We start from the raw sequence: 21,098 nt of genomic DNA on the forward strand, positions 1-21,098 counted from the left end.
CGCCTGAAGTGAAGTACAAGCTATTGCTTAGGGTTCAAATGCTCTCCCCCTGAGCCAAAGCTCTGCAGTAAGTGAGGCCATGTTCTACCCTTGTGACTGGTAAACAACTTTCTTATTTCACGACTGAACTCAATATTTCACAAGATGTTCAGACATTATTGATCTCAGCAATATGCAACAAGCTTAGGTCGAGTGAACCTAGAAAGGTGAGCTAAGGGCACCACTGAGTTCTCTGTGGCTTTGTAGCAGTATCAAAGTGCAAAACCAAAAGTGAGATTCGGATGTTAGAGGATTCTTTACGGTGAAGGGAGATACAGATGATAAAAATGAAGACAGTTTATAAATAAAGCGACAATTTGTATAAAAATAAAGTGGTTTTTTAATGACAAAATGTCTACAACATTCGTGCACTACATAGTTGTCAAAAAGAAGAAAAAAAAGGAACGTATTGTGAAACACACGCGCTCACAAAGGGAGCATCTTACAATACTATTATCAAAGCTTATAACTGACCTATCATATCAAAAGACTATCACACCTTAAAGAATCTTTTCTGAAACCAGAACACTCTTAACGCGAAGCTTTATCACTAAATCGTGCCAATATCAAAGTGTTAGAATCTGATTGGTTCTTAACATCATTTGTCTATTAAGTTGATTGGCTGTTCAAGGACTAATCAGAAAAAGCTTGTTATCAGACAGTTTCACAACCAATGAAATTCACGCAGCAGATATAATAAACCAATGAGATTCATCTACCTAGTGAATGCTATCCTCTCAAAATAAACAAATTGTAATCCAAAGTTTCCAAAGTAAAACAAGGATGATTGAAATTGTAATGAGACTATTGAACGTTTCCATCATATACGAACGACCAACTTAACGCTACTCTTCTGGACAATTAGGAAAACATCAGTTGTTAAAGTTAATAATTGCGAGCTCTACGCGGATGATGGAAGATTGAAATTATTGAAAATGTGTTCCACTGGTGAGTTTCTTGCACTTTCTTATTGACACGATTGAAATTATTCCCTTCCTGAATTTTACTCCACTTATAATTAAATTAATGAATCAAAACGTTATCATGTGAAGCCTAATAGCTACGTAAACGTTTATCCAAAACATTGTTATGCACACGACAAAAAAAAATTGTTGGACTTTCACGCAGTTATTACACTATGTCAATGTACCAAAGACAAAAGCACGTAGGGATTCACTTATAGATATCTAATTCCATTCTACTCTCTCCTGCGCTTGTCATTATTCCCTCTACGCGGAATCCTTCACCTATCGCTTTATCATGCCATCCATCATCTCCTTTAAAGGGATTTCCGTAGTACATGTCATACCACATATTATAATCAGCTCTCTTCTTACCAGGGTAGACCTTGACATCCCACCAGTTGCTATACCAATGATAGTTGAATGGTACGCTGAACATGACTGCAATGGTCTTGCCGACACTTGGCACGTAGTAGGTAAACACACCTACGTTTCCTCTAGCTACAGGGCCTTTCGTCTTCCTTGCAGTATAAAGACCCGCCTCTTTTCTCTGCACGAACTTGGGTAAAATTGTATCAGATGTACCAGAGTAAAAGTATGTATTCAGAGCCTGCCATTTGTAAGGTGTTTCATTATCAAAACCGATGGCAATCTTGCGGCCGACCGACGCTATCGTGTCAAGCAGTTTTGTAAGAGTGTCCAAGGTCAGCTGGGTTGCTGCTATCACTGTACCAGGGTCCACTCGCTTGCTCTGTTCATGTTCCCCCTCTGCAGAGAAATGATAAAAGAAATCATAGCCTTAAATCGAATGTTGGAATCTTACTTTTATCAAATAAAGCAATGATCCTTCCCTGAGGTGAAAAAGAAATGAAATTAATCTTCTTTAGAATGGTGATTAGAATGTTTATATATGCAATATTTCTTCATGCCACGCCTAGGTTTGGGAAGGGGAAATGTTTGGAACTATAAACTCTCTGAACTTAATTCTTAGGATTGGTTTAATCAGATGTCCCAAAAAAAATTTATCCTTTAACTGAATTATCACCCCTTAAATGACTTAAATGAAACTCAAAACGGACTTTTTTTGGATAACTCGAACCCCCTCCGTGGTAAATTATGTGCAGATAAAGTGTTTAATTTGTTCTCCATTTAGAGCGGTAAGTCATTCAAAATCTAGTTGTACGTGCAGAATTAAAATCAGACGAAGTACTTTAACAATTCGACGTATCCTAAAAACTTTTGGCTCCTACCGAGTTTAACATATAAGCTACTGGGATCCTTAATTGTTTCATAAAATATTCCTTTTATCTCAAGAGATGAAAAAATGCAAACTAAATATAGCTGAAATTATTTTTCCACATTTCTTTCTAAAGAAAAATTTATTAATAAAATTAATAATAATAATAATGATAATAAAATGTTAAGAACTGAAAAGAAATGAGCTTACGGTCCATTTCTTGCTTGTCATTAAAACTCTTTTCGGGTCCAAAGTGGGAACCTGGAAACAAGATCATAATTTAACAAAACGAAACTGTATGTCGCTAAATAAAAGAACGAGCTCACCAAGTTCTCCTTCATTGTTTTCCTCTTCTCCACGTCCTTGGATGGAATCATTCTGTACACCTGAAAACAGAGTGAAAATTTAGCAACCTCTACACTCTGATTCAAGCCGGCAGATAGCGTTGCAAAGTGGTCACAACTTTTTATGAGAATGAACGAACGATGGTGATATCAAATGCTGTGTAATTTGAGAAGCAGAGAAAACTTAAACGATTAGTGGGTTAAAATGCCTATTGACGAAGTAAACGTATTTTATAATTTACGATCCGGAAAAAATCTTTTGTCCTATGTCCTATTGATCGATCAAAAACACTTCCTGCCCGGAAACTGTCACGGCTCAACAGATAGATTATGGTTTCTCGGAGACCAACCTTAAGACATATGGCTGTGAATGCGAAGGTAGAAAACTTTATTTAAACTCCTTTTGAAGTTGGGTGAAATTGTAAGCTATACCTAAAGCTACTTTGATAAATATCAATTGGCATTCACCTTACGGAAAGTACTGAGGCTAGAGGCTATTTTAGAAATTATTGTGAGACAAAACTGCTTAGGACAAAAAAATTCTTTAGCTTCTCAAAGCAAAAAGCTAACAAAATACAAAAAAGTTTGCAAGTGAGGTGTCAATACGCGAAAAAAGAATATCAACTGTTGATATTCTCTTGTACGCGATTGATTGTTCCATTTTATCAAGAGGAAAAAAGGTTTAACTTTTAAAGACTGTTAACGAACATAATACGTTATTTAAAATCTGCAGAAAATAAAGTAAGAAAAAAGATAGTAGTTTTATCCGCAAAGGAAACTGCACATAGGCGCGAATTAGGCATGAATAAATGACCTTACCCATTTCTTGTTCAATGTTTCCAAATTCTTCGAAATCTTCTTCGAATTCAATGTGGGCACCTGAAAAAAAAATTAATTTTTTATTTTATATTTCTATTGTGCGCTGAGCCGACCGATAATATTGTAAATTGGTCACTATTTGAATTAAGAATGAATGAAAAGTAATGATAGTATTTACTTCTTGGGCTTAAGGTGACACAAGTATCGATATTAAACGACGTTTGACACGAGAAGCAGAACACAAAATTTCAGGTGTAGCGTTAATTACTTGTGTTTATATAAAGGTCCTGCACGCTTTGTTCTCTGGTTTGTTTATCCGTTTTTCTCTCCCATATGGCTCCAGGAAAGTGGAGGGAATGTTTCTGATTATCACAGTAATAATCACTTCTCGTTTAAAGCTCTTGCTTCAGAACCACAGAGAAGCAGAAAGCTGACAGTTGAGGTACACAAGTCTTAAATCATGACTCGCAAATGTGTTTTCTGATTTCAATCTCTCACAAGTTTGCGATTTGAAATTTCAAACGATCTTAGAAAGCCTCTTGTAAATACCTGATACACAGCAACCCATGAAAAACACGACCAGGAAAATCGAAAAAACCGCACGCGTCTTCATTTTCATCTCGCGTTGGCTGTGGTGGACTCAATAATAGAAAAGAGCAAAATTAGAATGGCTTTGTTTGAGGAAACAGATAAGTGACGCTATTAAGTGAGAGGAGACGCGTCGCTATTTCGCATCTTTTTGAGAACCGATTTTGTCTCCAAACCATCGAAAGAAAAACGTTTCCGTCATTTTTCGACGTCAATATATAGTGTGTAATATTTTATGCCTTTGTTCACAGCACATTGAATAACTTGTTCTCACCAAAAACTAACAAAACATTTCAATCGAAAAAGGAAAAGCAGATAAATATCATAAAGTAACATTTTCAAGGCATACCATATTTTTTTTCAGTGTTTTTGATGACCCCTTTCAGGAAGGGCCTTGATAGCTAGTGTCATCAACTGGGTATAACCATCATGTAACAATGATAAATCTTTTCTTGAGATTCGTGAATACTCACCTCGAATGATAGCGTAGCAACTTTCCAACTCAAAGCTGTGAGAGATTACAACTGACAAGCACTACGAATTAGTTCACTTATATCATGTTCATGCTCGATCACGTGATTCCATTCTTTGGCCCTTTTTTAAAGTAAAAATTCCGCTTAATCTTTGCGGAAAATTGTAGAAAAGATGAATCACTGTGAGGAGGAAGGAACATCATTCCGAAGTTTTCCGGAGCAATTCAATAAAACGGAACTCTTAGACGTCATACAGAGGTGTCGGGGACATTTATCCTGTCCAAAGCACTTACGAGCACAAACTAGTGTTTTTATTAAGTCTACGTGATCTTTGACCTTCCCATTGAATTCATGCAGTAAACTGTAACAAAAAATGCTATCATTAACTCAAGCACTTGAATCTTGTGGTAAACTTCAATTTGATTGCCTAACTTTGAGAACCACAGCTTTTCAAGTCTGAGGTAGTTAATGAAGTAATTAGCGAGTTGTTTCTGCCCTCAATAATTTTATGTCAAATCAGATATTATGTCAAAACGGATGTTCACAATAGAGACAGGAAGTTTTTATTTTCTTCTTTTACTCTGTCTTTCTGTTTTTCATTCCTTTCTTAATTCTCTCTTCCCCTCAGATAAACCTTGTCCAGTAATTAAGAACAATGCTATACATAACAATTTGTAGCGTTTGACGCCAGCTGAAGTCATCCCAAATTTGCTCTGGTGTTTGAAATAAGTCATGGAGATGTCTAATGCAAATGATGTTTACATCACCAATAATGTAATCAAACTCAGCAAAGATTAGTAAATTAAAGTTAGTATGTTGTGTTTGGTTTGTTGGTTAGTGAGTCATCAATAAGTCTGTGTTTTAAGGATGCAGAGGGTTTTTCGCATCTGCTCGGAGTGACATGTTCTAAATTAGTTAGCCAACCCTTCAAATTCATTCGCCTACAAGAATTTGAGCTCTGTCAAACAGCGTTTTAGTCGGGCAATAGAGTGAATGTAATTCGCCTAACCAAAGGAAAAAATGTCGGAAGGTGAGGTATGTTTCCTGAGAAACGGCGGTGCTGCGCCAACGGAAAGGGGGGGGGGACTTATAACTAGATAAGTTGGTTTTATAAATATATATTGGTTTTATAAATCTAAATATAATACTAGTAAAGTGCAGCAACAAACATGAGGTTCTATACCATCTAATAATTTTTGTACTTGTCCCATTTCATATTATGAGCTTTTAGCTTATTATTTGATTTTGCGATCATAGTCTCGAGTTAGTGGATCGTTTTAATTTTGAGGTTTAATACTTTAATTGAAGGAAGAGATTTGTTCTGTCGGCAAGAATATAAATACTGTTTGGCAATTATTAAAATATGATTGATTAAATATTCGTCTTCGCACCTTAAAATACCAAACATTATATCTTTTTCAGAGAGGTGTTTTATCTTTACGCCTTGATTATCGAACCACTTTATTACCTCAGCCCAGAAATCCTTAGTATAACGAGAAGAAATAAAAAAGTGCCCCAAGGATTTGTTCATTTCGCCACAAAAGGAACACGCCGGGGATGGAATAATACCAATTTTGTTTAAAAAAGAATTTGTGATAAGACACCTGTTAAGTAGTTTATACTGGAATTCACGCGATTTTGTGTCCAAGGAAGTACGAAATGGCAAGCTGTAAATCTCTTTCCATTCTAAAACATCATTAACAAAATGAGTCTTAAAATTCAGTTGGGCAGTCGGTGGAGTGATGATTCTATTTCGAAGTTCTTTATATATAGTCTTTGAAATGACTTTTTCAATTAAAACGTTTTTGTCATTAAAACTTAATTTAATTTCGTTATACAAAATTGAAATGCTCGTCAGCTGTAGAAGCAAGCGTGTTTAATGATTTACGCCATTCAACTGGTAAGGCGTCTATTACAGAAATAAGTCTAAATATATCTAACGGCGAGGTGTTTAATTCTCTCAACTTGTAATTACTTTTAACAATAAATTCGTTATTGTCCGAGATTAGATCCCCTATTCGAAGAATTCCTTTTTCTGCGAGATTTTTAAAATACACAGATTTGCCACCGATAAAAAAAAATTTATTTTTGATCACAGTTACTGGTGCGATTTCAAGCAAATAAAATGACACACACACATTGACTTTTATGAATATGGTGGTTCTGAAAAGACAAGCGAAGTCAAATTTGCATAGATGTGATACGTGCTCGAGAGCACGTGCTTAGTAATTTGATGCGTCACAAAACGAAACGAAAATAAACAAGCGAAGAGGTAAATACCTTCTTCATCCTTTCAGCCTTTTTAGTGCACTGAGACCTGCATTCTCGGCGGTACATCTTGTTTAATCAAGGCTTTTGTTTTTGTGCGTGGTCGCGTGTGCGACAATTCTGCTTTTGTTGATTAACGGTAAACTAAAATCAATACGCGACTTTTTCTCTTTTTTGTAAGTTTATGAAAGAATTTACAATAAACTTGACCGATCTTAACTCCCTAAACAACGGCGCGCCTTATAACCAAGTATTTTAGCGATTTTCTCAGTTTGAAAACATGCAATAATGAAGTTGCCGAATTGGGGGTGCGTCTTATAGCCCAGTGCGCCTTATAACCGAATAACTACGGTAACTCTGTTTTGCTTGTTTTTGGTTCCATCGTCATCTCCAGGATTTGATTGTAAGGTAGAGTTCCGAGGGTGTGCGGTCACGAAAGCGGAAGTCTCAAGCAATCGTGTAATATTTCTGTCTTGGTTCCACTTGCATAATTAATTCATTGAGTTATCTGAGAGGAATAAGGTGTCCTAACTATTCCTAAGAAATTTCTTCTCTGTTTTTATTTCTACCTGTAAGCTTTCCAGTGAAGTTTTCAAGTCCGGTATATAGTTATGAGTGCCGCAGGGTCATCAGCGGAATCAACACTGTTTTCTCTGTCCTTCATGCTTGACCGTTCTGTGCAACTGTGCTATTATCTTGTCGGAGCAATTTTTAGTTCCTTTAAAGGTGCACAAATGTTTTTTTCTTTTTGTTCTTTTTAGGAAGCGATTGGTTGATATCATTTTGTAGTTTTACTGAAGAGCTTCAGTAAGAGTTATACATTCAGCATTTGGCAATAGACTGACCGACTCTAAAGTAGAGCTAGTTGATATTTAATCGACGAAGGTTCTGGTTTGATTTCCATATCAAGAATCCAAACTGCGCTATTTATAACAACTTGAGATTGTACTATTCAAAAATTCATCAAAGGAGCGTAAGAAGACTTAAACAAAACGTGTTATAGTAAACGAAATTAAAGTGATTTGGAGATTATTGTTTACTCGTCATAACAAATGACAAGAGGGGTTTAGTTTCTAAATCAACTGTCCTGCTGCATGGTCTAGGGGAGTGTAACAAGATGATTTGTTTTATCAACTGAGTTGATAATGTAAATCGACCATCGTTAAAAGTTTCTAAAGCTGAAGTTTTCGAGCGTTTGCACTTCCCAGAGCGACTGTGCTCATCATAACATGTCGTTTATCCATACATATGCATTTACATATACGTTTACGGAACAAACTACTAAATACTTCCTTGCTTGGTTTTTAAAAACATCCAATTCCTCTTCATATTAACAGAAGATAAAGAAATAAGATAATGGACGTTACTGAGAGGAAGGAACGACATTCCAAATATATTCCTTTACAACTGACTAGAGCTGAGACCCTCAGCAGTCGTACGTAATTATTTGGCAAAGTTACCATTTTCAAGGGATCTGGTGTCCCGCAATTGGCGGTGTTCATTTGTTAGTTTTTAAAGACCTTCAAATACCCACTGAATTCCTATGAAACAACCAGAGTAAATCTTGTAAACAATTTTTCTCTGTATCTTGGGGTAAAGTGGATTGTTTTCGATTGCTGAGGTGTGACAACCAGACCGGTTCAAGTCTATTCATTGAGGTATCTATCGATTTTTTTCAAGTATCACTGGGTGTTGATTCTGCCTTTTTAAGTTGCAGATCTGTTCACTCAGTAGAATTACGTCAGACAAATTTCCAATTGTTTTTTTTGCTCTGCTTCATTCAAGACGTTAAGGTTGCATGTTGATAAATACGTGATAACTTGGTGTTTTCAAATGAGTTGACAATGTGCATGAATTGGCCTCCGTAGAGATTTAATAAAGCTGACGTTTCGAGCGTTAGCTATTTGTCAGAGCGAATGGGTAGAGTCTTTTCCTTTTCAATATCGTTACCCTCCAAGGTGGTGGTCTCATGGCAGAATCTCAAATAAGAGACTTGTCATAAAATAAAAGTCTAATCCGACATTTGCGCAATACTATGCGTAGCGAACAAAGTAAATGGTTGATCAGGTACTCATAAGAGAAACGATTTTTTTTCCTTTCTGTCTTAACCTTTATATGTTTGTCTCGCGAATGAAAACAATATGTGGCTACAAACAGGAAAATAATTAATCATATATTGTAAGTGTGAGGTTCATGCACAGTTCAATGGCACGCTAAAGAATTATCGAGGAGTGAAATGACATGGAATCTTCCGAGCGAAATGTCGGTTGGTAGCCCTGAACCAATTGTTTTCTTTTACCTCTATCAAACAATTGGCAATAAGAAGGAGCGCTGCGCAAACGAGTAAAAAGGAGCGCATTGATAGATTAAGTGCCACATCTAACGAGCTTCACTCGCAAACGTGTCGTATCGCACGTTAAGGCCACTACTTGAAACAAAGACAAATTATCATGGTGTTTGTGCGTGTAGCCGGCCATATACCCCTCCACCCCGAAATGTGAAACGGAGGGGAGAGTGCGGCCATAATTTTCGTTAAGAAAATACTGCGCACAAGCACGCCAAAATTATATCTGATAGTTGATACCTGTGATAACCTACGAGTAACCGCATTCTCCCCTCCGTTTCACATTTCGGGTCGGAATCAACACCCAGTGATACTTGAAAAAAATCGATAGATACCTCAATGAATAGACTTGAACCGGTCTGGTTGTCACACCTCAGCAATCGAAAACAATCCACTTAACCCCAAGATACAGAGAAAAATTGTTTACAAGATTTACTCTGGTTGTTTCATAGGAATTCAGTGGGTATTTGAAGGTCTTTAAAAACTAACAAATGAACACCGCCAATTGCGGGACACCAGATCCCTTGAAAATGGTAACTTTGCCAAATAATTACGTACGACTGCTGAGGGTCTCAGCTCTAGTCAGTTGTAAAGGAATATATTTGGAATGTCGTTTCTTCCTCTCAGTAATGTCCATTATCTTATTTCTTTATCTTCTGTTAATATGAAGAGGAATTGGATGTTTTTAAAAACCAAGCAAGGAAGTATTTAGTAGTTTGTTCCGTAAACGTATATGTAAATGCATATGTATGGATAAACGACATGTTATGATGAGCACAGTCGCTCTGGGAAGTGCAAACGCTCGAAAACTTCAGCTTTAGAAACTTTTAACGATGGTCGATTTACATCATCAACTCAGTTGATAAAACAAATCATCTTGTTACACTCCCCTAAACCATGCAGCAGGACATTTGATTTAGAAACTAAACCCCTCTTGTCATTTGTTATGACGAGTAAACAATAATCTCCAAATCACTTTAATTTCGTTTACTATAACACGTTTTGTTTAAGTCTTCTTACGCTCCTTTGATGAATTTTTGAATAGTACAATCTCAAGTTGTTATAAATAGCGCAGTTTGGATTCTTGATATGGAAATCAAACCAGAACCTTCGTCGATTAAATATCAACTAGCTCTACTTTAGAGTCGGTCAGTCTATTGCCAAATGCTGAATGTATAACTCTTACTGAAGCTCTTCAGTAAAACTACAAAATGATATCAACCAATCGCTTCCTAAAAAGAACAAAAAGAAAAAAACATTTGTGCACCTTTAAAGGAACTAAAAATTGCTCCGACAAGATAATAGCACAGTTGCACAGAACGGTCAAGCATGAAGGACAGAGAAAACAGTGTTGATTCCGCTGATGACCCTGCGGCACTCATAACTATATACCGGACTTGAAAACTTCGCTGGAAAGCTTACAGGTAGAAATAAAAACAGAGAAGAAATTTCTTAGGAATAGTTAGGACACCTTATTCCTCTCAAACAACTCAATGAATTAATTATGCAAGTGGAACCAAGACAGAAATATTACATGATTGCTTGAGACTTCCGCTTTCGTGACCGCACACCCTCGGAACTCTACCTTACAATCAAATCCTGGAGATGACGATGGAACCAAAAACAAGCAAAACAGAGTTAATTCCCACTTTGGATAGATTTGAAGAAAAAAAACCCTAACGGACCTGGAAATAAAAGACCTTTGTCCCACGCGCTTTACAAGAAGAATGACATCTTTCTCCATTTCATGGCCGAGCTCAAAATTTTCCATGCTTTCAACTCAGTTGATAAAACCAATTTATCTAGTTATAAGTCCCCCCCCCCCTTTCCGTTGGCGCAGCACCGCCGTTTCTCAGGAAACATACCTCACCATCCGACATTTTTTCCTTTGGTTAGGCGAATTACATTCACTCTATTGCCCGACTAAAACGCTGTTTGACAGAGCTCAAATTTTTGTAGGCGAATGAATTTGAAGGGTTGGCTAACTAATTTAGAACATGTCACTCCAAGCAGATGCGAAAAACTCTCTGCATCCTTAAAACACAGACTTATTGATGACTCATTAACCAACAAACCAAACACAACAAACTTACTTTAATTTACTAATCTTTGTTGTGTTTGATTACATTATTGGTGATGTAAACATCATTTGCATTAGACATCTCCATGACTTATTTCAAACACCAGAGCAAATTTGGGATGACTTCAGCTGGCGTCAAACGCTACAAATTGTTATGTATAGCATTGTTCTTAATTATTGGACAAGGTTTATCTGAGGAGAAGAGGGAATTAAGAAAGGAATGAAAAACAGAAAGACAGAGTTAAAGTAGAAAAGAAAACTTCCTGTCTCTATTGTGAACATCCGATTAGACATGATATCTGATTTGACACAAAATTGTTGAGGGCAGAAATAATTCGCTAATTACTTCATTAACTACCTCAGACTTGAAAAGCTGTGGTTCTCAAAGTTAGGCAATCAAATTGAAGTTTACCACAAGATTCAAGTGCTTAAGCATGATAGCATTTTTTGTTACAGTTTACTGCACGAATTCAATGGGAAGTCAAAGATCACGTAGACTTAATAAAAACACTAGTTTGTGCTCGAAAGTGCTTTGGACAGGATAAATGTCCCCGACACCTCTGTATGACGTCTAAGAGTTCCGTTTTATTGAATTGCTCCGGAAAACTTCGGAATGATGTTCCTTCCTCCTCACAGTGATTCATCTTTTCTACAATTTTCCGCAAAGATTAAGCGGAATTTTTACTTTAAAAAAGGGCCAAAGAATGGAATCACGTGATCGAGCATGAACATGATATAAGTGAACTAATTCGTAGTGCTTGTCAGTTGTAATCTCTCACAGCTTTGAGTTGGAAAGTTGCTACGCTATCATTCGAGGTGAGTATTCACGAATCTCAAGAAAAGATTTATCATTGTTACATGATGGTTATACCCAGTTAATGACACTAGCTATCAAGGCCCTTCCTGAAAGGGGTCATCAAAAACACTGAAAAAAAATATGGTATGCCTTGAAAATGTTACTTTATGATATTTATCTACTTTTCCTTTTTCGATTGAAATGTTTTGTTAGTTTTTGGTGAGAACAAGTTATTCAATTTGCTGTGAACAAAGGCATAAAATATTACACACTATATATTGACGTCGAAAAATGACGGAAACGTTTTTCTTTCAATGGTTTTGAGACAAAATCGGTTCTCAAAAAGATGCGAAATAGCGACGCTTCTCCTCTCACTTTATAGCGTCACTTATCTGTTTCCTCAAACAAAGCCGTTCTAATTTTGCTCTTTTCTATTATAGAGTCCACCACAGCTAACGCGAGATGAAAATGAAGACGCGTGCAGTTTTTTCGATTTTCCTGGTCTTGTTTTTCATGGGTTGCTGTGTATCAGGTATTTACAAGGGGCTTTCTAAGATCGTTTGAAATTTCAAATCGCAAACTTGTGAGAAATTGAAATCAGAAAACACATTTGCGAGTCATGATTTAAGACTTGTGTACCTCAACTGTCAGCTTTCTGCTTCTCTGTGGTTCTGAAGCAAGAGCTTTAAACGAGAAGTGGTTATTACTGTGATAATCAGAAACATTCCCTCCACTCTCCTGGAGCCATATGGGAGAGAAAAACGGATAAACAAACCAGAGAACAAAGCGTGCAGAACCTTTATATCAACACAAGTAATTAACGCTACACCTGAAATTTTGTGTTCTGCTTCTTGTGTCAAACGTCGTTTAATATCGATACTTGTGACACCTTAAGCCCAAAAAGTAAATACTTCAATACTATCATTACTTTTCATTCATTCTTAATTCAAATAGTGACCAATTTATAATATTATCGGTCGGCTCAGCGCACAATAGAAATATAAAATAAAAAATCACTTTTTTTCAGGTGCCCACATTGAATTCGAAGAAGATTTCGAAGAATTTGGAAACATTGAACAAGAAATGGGTAAGGTCATTTATTCATGCCTTATTTGCGCCTATGTGCAGTTTCCTTTGCGGATAAAACTACTATCTTTTTTCTTACTTTATTTTCTGCAGATTTTAAATAACGTATTATGTTCGTTAACAGTCTTTAAAAGTTAAACCTTTTTTCCTCTTGATAAAATGGAACAATCAATCGCGTACAAGAGAATATCAACAGTTGATATTCTTTTTTCGCGTATTGACACCTCACTTGCAAACTTTTTTGTATTTTGTTAGCTTTTTGCTTTGAGAAGCTAAAGAATTTTTTTGTCATAAGCAGTTTTGTCTCACAGTAATTTCTAAAATAGCCTCTGGCCTCAGTACTTTCCGTAAGGTGAATGCCAATTGATATTTATCAAAGTAGCTTTAGGTATAGCTTAAAATTTCACCCAACTTCAAAAGGAGTTTAAATAAAGTTTTCGACCTTCGCATTCACAGCCATATGTCTTAAGGTTGGTCTCCGAGAAACCATTATCTATCTGTTGAGCCGTGACAGTTTCCGGGCAGGATGTGTCTTTGATCGATCAATAGGACATAGGACAAAAGATTTTTTCCGGATCGTAAATTATAAAATACGTTTACTTCGTCAATAGGCATTTTAACCCACTAATCGTTTAAGTTCTCTGCTTCTTAAATTACACAGCATTTGATATCACCATCGTTCATTCATTCTCATAAAATGTTGTGACCACTTTGCAACGCTATCTGTCGGCTTGAATCAGAGTGTAGAGGTTGCTAAATTTTCACTCTGTTTTCAGGTGTACAGAATGATTCCATCCAAGGACGTGGAGAAAAGGAAAACAATGAAGGAGAACTCGGTGAGCTCGTTCTTTTATTTAGCGACATACAGTTTCGCTTTGCTAAACTATGATCTTGTTTCCAGGTTCCCTCTTTGGACCCGAAAAGAGTTTTAATGACAAGCAAGAAATGGACCGTAAGCTCATTTCTTTTCAGTTCTTAGCATTTTATTATCATTATTATTATTATCATTAATTTTATTAATAAATTTTTCTTTAGAAAGAAATGTGGAAAAATAATTTCAGCTATATTTAGTTTGCATTTTTTCATCTCTTGAGATAAAAGGAATATTTTATGAAACAATTAAGGATCTCAGTAGCTTATATGTTAAACTCGGTAGGAGCCAAAAGTTTTTAGGATACGTCGAATTGTTAAAGTACTTCGTCTGATTTTAATTCTGCACGTACAACTAGATTTTGAATGACTTACCGCTATAAATGGAGAACAAATTAAACACTTTATCTGCACATAATTTACCACGGAGGGGCTTCGAGTTATCCAAAAAAAAGTCCGTTTTGACGGTAGACGATTAAATTTGCAAGCCATTTGGCGGTTGATTGTTCAAAATCACAAGTCATTTAAGGGGTGATAATTCAGTTAAAGGATAAATTTTTTTTGGAACATCTGATTAAACTAATCCTTATTATAAACCTAGGCGTGGCATGAACAAATATTGCATATATAAACATTCTAATCACTATTCTAAAGAAGATTAATTTCATTTCTTTTTCACCTCAGGAAAGGATCATTGCTTTATTTGATAAAAGTAAGATTCCAACATTCGATTTAAGGCTATGATTTCTTTTATCATTTCTCTGCAGAGGGGGAACATGAACAGAGCAAGCGAGTGGACCCTGGTACAGTGATAGCAGCAACCCAGCTGACCTTGGACACTCGACACGATAGCGTCGGTTGGCCGCAAGATTGCCATCGGTTTTGATAATGAAACACCTTACAAATGGCAGGCTCTGAATACATACTTTTACTCTGGTACATCTGATACAATTTTACCCAAGTTCGTGCAGAGAAAAGAGGCGGGTCTTTATACTGCAAGGAAGACGAAAGGCCCTGTGGCTAGAGGAAGCGTAGGTGTGTTTACCTACTACGTGCCAAGTGTCGGCAAGACCATTGCAGTCATGTTCAGCGTACCATTCAACTATCATTGGTATAGCAACTGGTGGGATGTCAAGGTCTACCCTGGTAAGAAGAGAGCTGATTATAATATGTGGTATGACATGTACTACGGAAATCCCTTTAAAGGAGATGATGGATGGCATGACAAAGCTATAGGTGAAGGATTCCGCGTAGAAGGAATAATGACAAGCGCAGGAGAGAGTAGAATGGAATTAGATATCTATAAGTGAATCCCTACGTGCTTTTGTCTTTGGTACATTGACATAGTGTAATAACTGCGTGAAAGTCCAACAATTTTTTTTTTGTCGTGTGCATAACAATGTTTTGGATAAACGTTTACGTAGCTATTAGGCTTCACAGGATAACGTTTTGATTCATTAATTTCATTATAAGTGGAGTAAAATTCAGGAAGGGAATAATTTCAATCGTGTCAATCAGAAAGTGCAAGAAACTCACCAGTGGAACACATTTTCAATAATTTCAATCTTCCATCATCCGCGTAGAGCTCGCAATTATTAACTTTAACAACTGCTGTTTTCCTAATTGTCCAGAAGAGTAGCATTAAGTTGGTCGTTCGTAAATGATGGAAACGTTCAATAGTCTCATTACAATTTCAATCATCTTTGTTTTACATTGGAAACTTTGGATTACAATTTGTTTATTTTGAGAGGATAGCATTCACTAGGTAGATGAATCTCATTGGTTTATTATATCTGCTGCGTGAATTTCATTGGTTGTGAAACTGTCTGATAACAAGCTTTTTCTGATTAGTCCTTCAACAGCCAATCAACTTAATAGATAAATGATGTTAAGAACCAATCAGATTCTAACACTTTGATATAGGCACGATTGAGTGATAAAGCTTCGCGTTAAGAGTGTTCTGGTTTCAGAAAAGATTATTTAAGGTGTGATAGTCTTTTGATATGATAAATCAGTTATAAGCTTTGGTAATAGTATTGTAAGATGCTCACTTTGTGAGCGCGTGTGTTTCACAATACGTTCCTTTTTTTTTCTTCTTTTTGACAACTATGTAGTGCACGAATGTTGTAGACATTTTGTCATTAAAAAACCACTTTATTTTTATACAAATTGCCGCCTTATTTATAAACTGTCTTCATTTTTATCATCTGTTTCTCCCTTCACCGTGAAGAATCCCCTAACATCTGAATCTCACTTTTGGTTTTGCACTTTGATACTGCTACAAAGCCACAGAGAACTCAGTGGTGCCCTTAGCTTACCTCTCTAGGTTCACTCGACCTAAGCTTGTTGCATATTGCTGAGATTAATAATGTCTGAACATCTTGTGAAATATTGAGCTCGGTCGTGAAATAAGAAAGTTGTTTACCAGTCACAAGGGTAGAACATGGCCTCAGTTACTGTCGAGCTTTGGCTCAGGGGGAGAGCATTTGAATACAAATAACGAATAGCTTGTACTTCACTTCAGGCGGCGTCCAATTTAACTTGGTGTACGACGTCTAAAATCAGAAATTTTTCAAGTTTTAGTAATTTCAAGCTGTAGTAACTAGAATTTGCATATGTTTATCATCAAGAACTGCGAAGTTATTTTGTATTGTTTTTCTTTCTATTCATCAAGTTGGCGTTTTTGTGTGAGGTTACGTAAGGTTTAAGTAACGCCGGTAGCCAGTATAAGCGTTGTTTTTGGTAGATTTTTCATTCACTAGTTGATCTCATCTAGGGCAGTCGTTTCGTTGGTTTTTGCAAGCGCCGTGTACTTTTGTTTGAGAGTTTTTGCTACCGGTCTTGGTTACACCACAAATTGTAAGTTCATTTCTGTTTCATGTAGCTTTGTTGTTACCATTGTCGTTATTCTTGACGTTATCATATATTCTTAATATCTTAAGAATTGTGTGTCATACAGTAAAGAGAATAACAAATGAGATCTTAGGAGTTAAAGGGTTAAACACAAGTATACCATACAGACTGATCAAAAAGATGGGAAACCAAACCTGGAACAGAACTATTTTACACATTAAAGGTGTAAAGGAAGGTGTGAAGGTGGGGGCATATTGTCTTGCTTCAGGGGGCAAACTCGTAAAGGTGATAGGGAAAATGGGAAGGAACCTTTTATAAACCCTTTATTGCGCCATTCCTGTGGCAATTTAAAGGTCATGTGATATTCGAGAACACAACTGTGTGCCTTAAAATGTCTGGGGAAGGTGAAATTTTGCAAAAAGCCTCGTTTTTCTTGCATTGTTCGGGAAAGTTCGACAAGTTTGGAAAGCTGTTCCCACCATTTCACACTGAATCATCTCTTTTAATTGTCCGCAGAAATTTAGCGAAATATGTGATTATAACCCAAATAAACGAATGCCTTGTCACGTGATTGCGCATGAACATAATGATAAATAATTTGAGTGAACAAATCTGTGGTAATCGTTAAGTGCGCCCGTCTGATAGCCTTGAGTCAGAACGTTGTTCCACCACCTCTGAAGGTGAGTATTAACCAATATGCTAGTTAAGGCTCAAATGTAGACAATTAGAAAAATGCATCATCATCATGTACTAGAAACTCAGTTTTGGTGCTTTGAGTCCGGCATAAACCTAGCTTTAAACGTGTGATCTGTAAGGCCGTTCAGGATCGCTTAGCACTTCGTTATCGATACGTAGTAGTCTGGATTGGCTAAGTTCCCTTGATTCGTCAAATTTACAAAAATTTAAGGACTACCAGTCTTTTATTTGCTAACACAAACAAACATTTCTAGCCCCTAATCCTTTCTTAGGGGGAAGGGGGGAGAAGGGTCCATATCCGATTTTCTGGAGTGCAAAAGCCTTCCAGTGATTTGAAAACCTTGACCGGATGCCGGTCATTTAGCAGCACCGTAAAATCTAGCTTCAAGGCATTTACTTTTTAAATTGAAGAGGCTTGTTAGCGCATATGTTTTACAATCTACATAATATATTTGAGATGGATCTATTTCATATGCTAGTGGTGTCAGCTTTTAACTCCGTTTGTTAAAAGGCGAACAAGATTCCACGCATATTTTTGAGCTTGAAGAATGGGCTACTGTATGGAAATATAAAGTCAAACTTGGCATGGCTATCTCGTTTTCTTTAATAAGCTACTCCCTCACGAACGTAAAAAAGGAAGGAGCTTGCTTAGGGTTAGGTTTTCAGACGATTTCAAATGTTTTAATTTAGCGAGATCCTAAATGAGGCCATGCATGCATCCATTTGCTGCCTTAATAACTTGTGTGGCGTTGCATTGCAAATTCCTACGTTAAGCGACTCGAACTTGTTGTTAAAGAGCTTATTTTTGTGTGAAATATAGATGCTGAAGAAATGAAACATTTGCCGAGAGATGTCCATCATTCAGAGTACATCAGAGCGCGCTACTTTGCAATGCAGCAAACTAGCCACATGCCGGCAGGATCACTACGGTTATCTTTTGTTGCTAGCTTGAAAATTTAATTTGTATTCGTAATGAGAACTTGTGAAATAATGATTTCCAAAAAGGAATAACTAAGGCAAGAAATGCAATACTTTCACGATTACAGTGAAGACAATACGAGGTATAACATTTTGGCTTTCAAACTTCAATTTATTTCATTCAGCCGCACAAGGTTTTTTTTAAGGACATCTTAAGTCAAGCGCAGCAACAAAATGGAGAATGAAATATCGATATCATAGCGCTTGAATATGCGTTTGCACTTTGCTGAGCCTCTAGATGGGCAATCGAGGTGTTACGCTTTTAAATTAGAGGTGAAATCGAGGGCTTGTCTTTCTAAACAAGTCATGCATAGCGTTAGACAGAGAAAGTCACATTTTCTTTCTCATTTGCAACTGCTCTTATTTACCGATAAAACTTCTTGTCGAGGATAAGATAACTCTCTTGGATTGGTGCCTTTAGAACACTTTATTGTGGCCTACTGCTGAAGAAGACAGAACTGAACTCAGCCACAGTGTCGTTGCCATCTTAAAATTTTAAATGGCCTAATTTCTTCGTAGGATCAGTGACCTAGAACGAGTAGAAAACGATGGATCCAGTGATACCAGCCGATCAGTCAGGACCAAAAGTTCTGGAAGAAGTTTTCAAATCAATGTCACCCACAAATCGGGGAATTGCCATTGGCATCGCTAATGAAACATCCCATCAGTGGAATGCAATGAATGCATACTTCTATTCCGGTTCCCCCGGCCCAAATGTCCTACCCGAATTCGTGAAGAGCCAGGAAGCAATTCTGTATACGGCCACGAAACCAACTGGTCTACCAAGAGGAAGTGTGGGGGTGATTACCTTCTTTATCCCAGATGACAACATGACCGTAGCAGTCATGTTCAGTGTACCATTCGACCGCAATTTGTTTGAAAACTGGTGGGATGCCAAGGTTTATCGCAATAAGACAGAAGCTGACTATAATGTGTGGTCTTTCATGTATTACAATCACAATCCCTTCCGAGGTGATGACGGCTGGCATGAGAAACAAATAAGTGAAGGTTACCGCGTGAAGGGCATCATGACAAGCACAGGCCAATGTAAGCTGCAGTTAAAGATCTGGAAGCCGGAATCTCTACAAACTGAAATAACTGCGTGAAAGTCTGTTAGTTCTTTGTTCTATTTTTTACTTAACAGCTTTTGTTTTGTTGCAAAGTTGGCGCTGCAGTATTTTCGGATAGAATAAACATTTTGGAAGTTTCAAAGCTGTACACTAAAGACGTTTGAATTCAAAGTCGGAATTTCTTTGGGTTCAAACTATCGCGATGAGTTTCTTAATTGTGACTGTCTTGTCTGACCTCCATTAGTAAACGTGCTTAATTTGTCGACTGTTTTTGCCTTGTACCCACACTAAAATTTTTGTCTTGGCCCACGCAGTCAAAGATTAATTCGATTGATCGGATGCATTAACTAAGTTGTTATTCATTTTTGAGGTTCTGTTAGAGGTTTTTGGGTTCTGCCGACGATTGTTCTATCTTCCCAAGTCATATGGTTAGCATGTCCATGCATGCCTAAAAATAGTAAATAAAAAAAACGTGTTCTTTACAGAGACTTGTCGCGGGAGAATCAAAGAAAGAGTGATCGATCACAATTTGAGTCAGTCGACCAAGTTATCCAGAGTGAAGTAACTTTTATGAAATTAAGATTTTAGAAGAGAATCAACAGAGATTAAATAAGACTTAGGGACAGGTCGAAATTAGTTCGCGAGCTGGGCCCGACAACTCGGTGGTAAAAGTACAAAAAGAAGGAATGCATGGGTTGGTCATTGCTTAAGAATATTTTCTGGCTCCTAAGGAGCCATTATTGTTCAGTTTTTTCATTACAACAAGTTCCAAAGATTTTCTGTGAACATAACCGTAAAATAGTGTCAAAATAGTAAGATAATGACTTGAGTAATTAATCGCCCCCCTTAATCGGCATTAGTCATGCGTCAGTAAACACGTCTAGGAATTAGCATACTGATCGGGACTTTGTCATGGTTTCGCTGTGAAAATCCATTTTGATCAAAATATATCATATTTTTTGACAGAATGAATCATGGTACCGTAAGCAAACAAGTTGAAGATTTTGGGGCGAACTGATTTAGGTGGTGACGAACTTCTCTCATTTCAGGGGGAAATGTCGCAAAAGGCTGTAGGGGAAAATGGAAAAAACATTATACAAACCCTTTATCACAGCATTCCTGCGAAAAAGTTGAAGGTCATGTGGCATTCGAAAACACAACTGCGTGCCCGGCTTAAAATGTCTGGGGAAGGTTAAATTTTGCAAAACATTTCGTTTTTCTAGCATTGTTCAGGAAAGTTTAAGAAGTTTGAGATACTGTTCCTTCCTATTCACAACGAATCATCTTATTGACTCGTCGCAGAAATTTAGCGAAAAATGTTCCTATAACCCAAATAATCGAATGCCTTATCACGTCATTGCGCATGAATTTTATCATATCAGTAAACAAATCCGTGGTATTCGTCAAGTGCGCCCGTCTGACAGCTTTGAGTCAGAACATTGCTCCACCGCCTTTCAAGGTGAGTATTTACCAATATGATCGTCGAGGCTCAAACAATAGGAAAGATTCATTATCAGCATGTAATAGAAACTAAGTTTTCGTGCCTTAAGCCCGGCGTAAACCAAGTATTAGATATGTATTAGATATGTGATCTG

The 21,098-nt window shown here is 37.0% G+C and overlaps 2 protein-coding genes and 1 pseudogene across 2 annotated transcripts; 2 read left to right on the forward strand and 1 right to left on the reverse strand.

Moving 5' to 3' along the window:
• Positions 1-380: 380 nt before the first annotated feature.
• On the reverse strand, positions 381-4,037 carry LOC136284334 (DELTA-stichotoxin-She4b-like). The gene is made up of 5 exons (XM_066174523.1): positions 3,951-4,037; positions 3,402-3,461; positions 2,565-2,624; positions 2,449-2,499; positions 381-1,769 (listed from the first exon to the last, which is right to left on the reverse strand). The coding sequence occupies exons 1-5, from the start codon at positions 4,018-4,020 to the stop codon at positions 1,213-1,215; spliced, it is 798 nt and encodes a 265-aa protein (XP_066030620.1). The 5' UTR covers positions 4,021-4,037; the 3' UTR covers positions 381-1,212.
• A 7,698-nt stretch (positions 4,038-11,735) lies between these two features.
• On the forward strand, positions 11,736-16,053 carry LOC136284368 (DELTA-stichotoxin-She4b-like; annotated as a pseudogene).
• A 2,968-nt stretch (positions 16,054-19,021) lies between these two features.
• Positions 19,022-19,539, forward strand: LOC136284443 (DELTA-stichotoxin-She4b-like). Its single transcript, XM_066174775.1, has one exon. It carries the CDS (start codon positions 19,045-19,047, stop codon positions 19,537-19,539), a length of 495 nt encoding a protein of 164 aa, XP_066030872.1. The 5' UTR covers positions 19,022-19,044.
• Positions 19,540-21,098: the final 1,559 nt, after the last annotated feature.

Source organism: Pocillopora verrucosa, chromosome 11 (genome assembly GCF_036669915.1).
Source record: "Pocillopora verrucosa isolate sample1 chromosome 11, ASM3666991v2, whole genome shotgun sequence".
In the NCBI taxonomy this organism is placed as follows: Eukaryota; Metazoa; Cnidaria; class Anthozoa; order Scleractinia; family Pocilloporidae; genus Pocillopora; species Pocillopora verrucosa.

Bases quoted from the DNA above. Each gene is read 5' to 3' on its own strand.
- LOC136284334 (XM_066174523.1), bottom strand. From the start codon at position 4,020: ATGAAAATGAAGACGCGTGCGGTTTTTTCGATTTTCCTGGTCGTGTTT. The intron at 3,462-3,950 runs GTATTTACAAGA...TTTTTTTTTCAG, and splicing joins CATGGGTTGCTGTGTATCAG to GTGCCCACATTGAATTCGAA. The intron at 1,770-2,448 runs GTAAGCTCATTT...ATTTCTCTGCAG, and splicing joins TGACAAGCAAGAAATGGACC to AGGGGGAACATGAACAGAGC.
- LOC136284443 (XM_066174775.1), top strand. From the start codon at position 19,045: ATGTCACCCACAAATCGGGGAATTGCCATTGGCATCGCTAATGAAACA.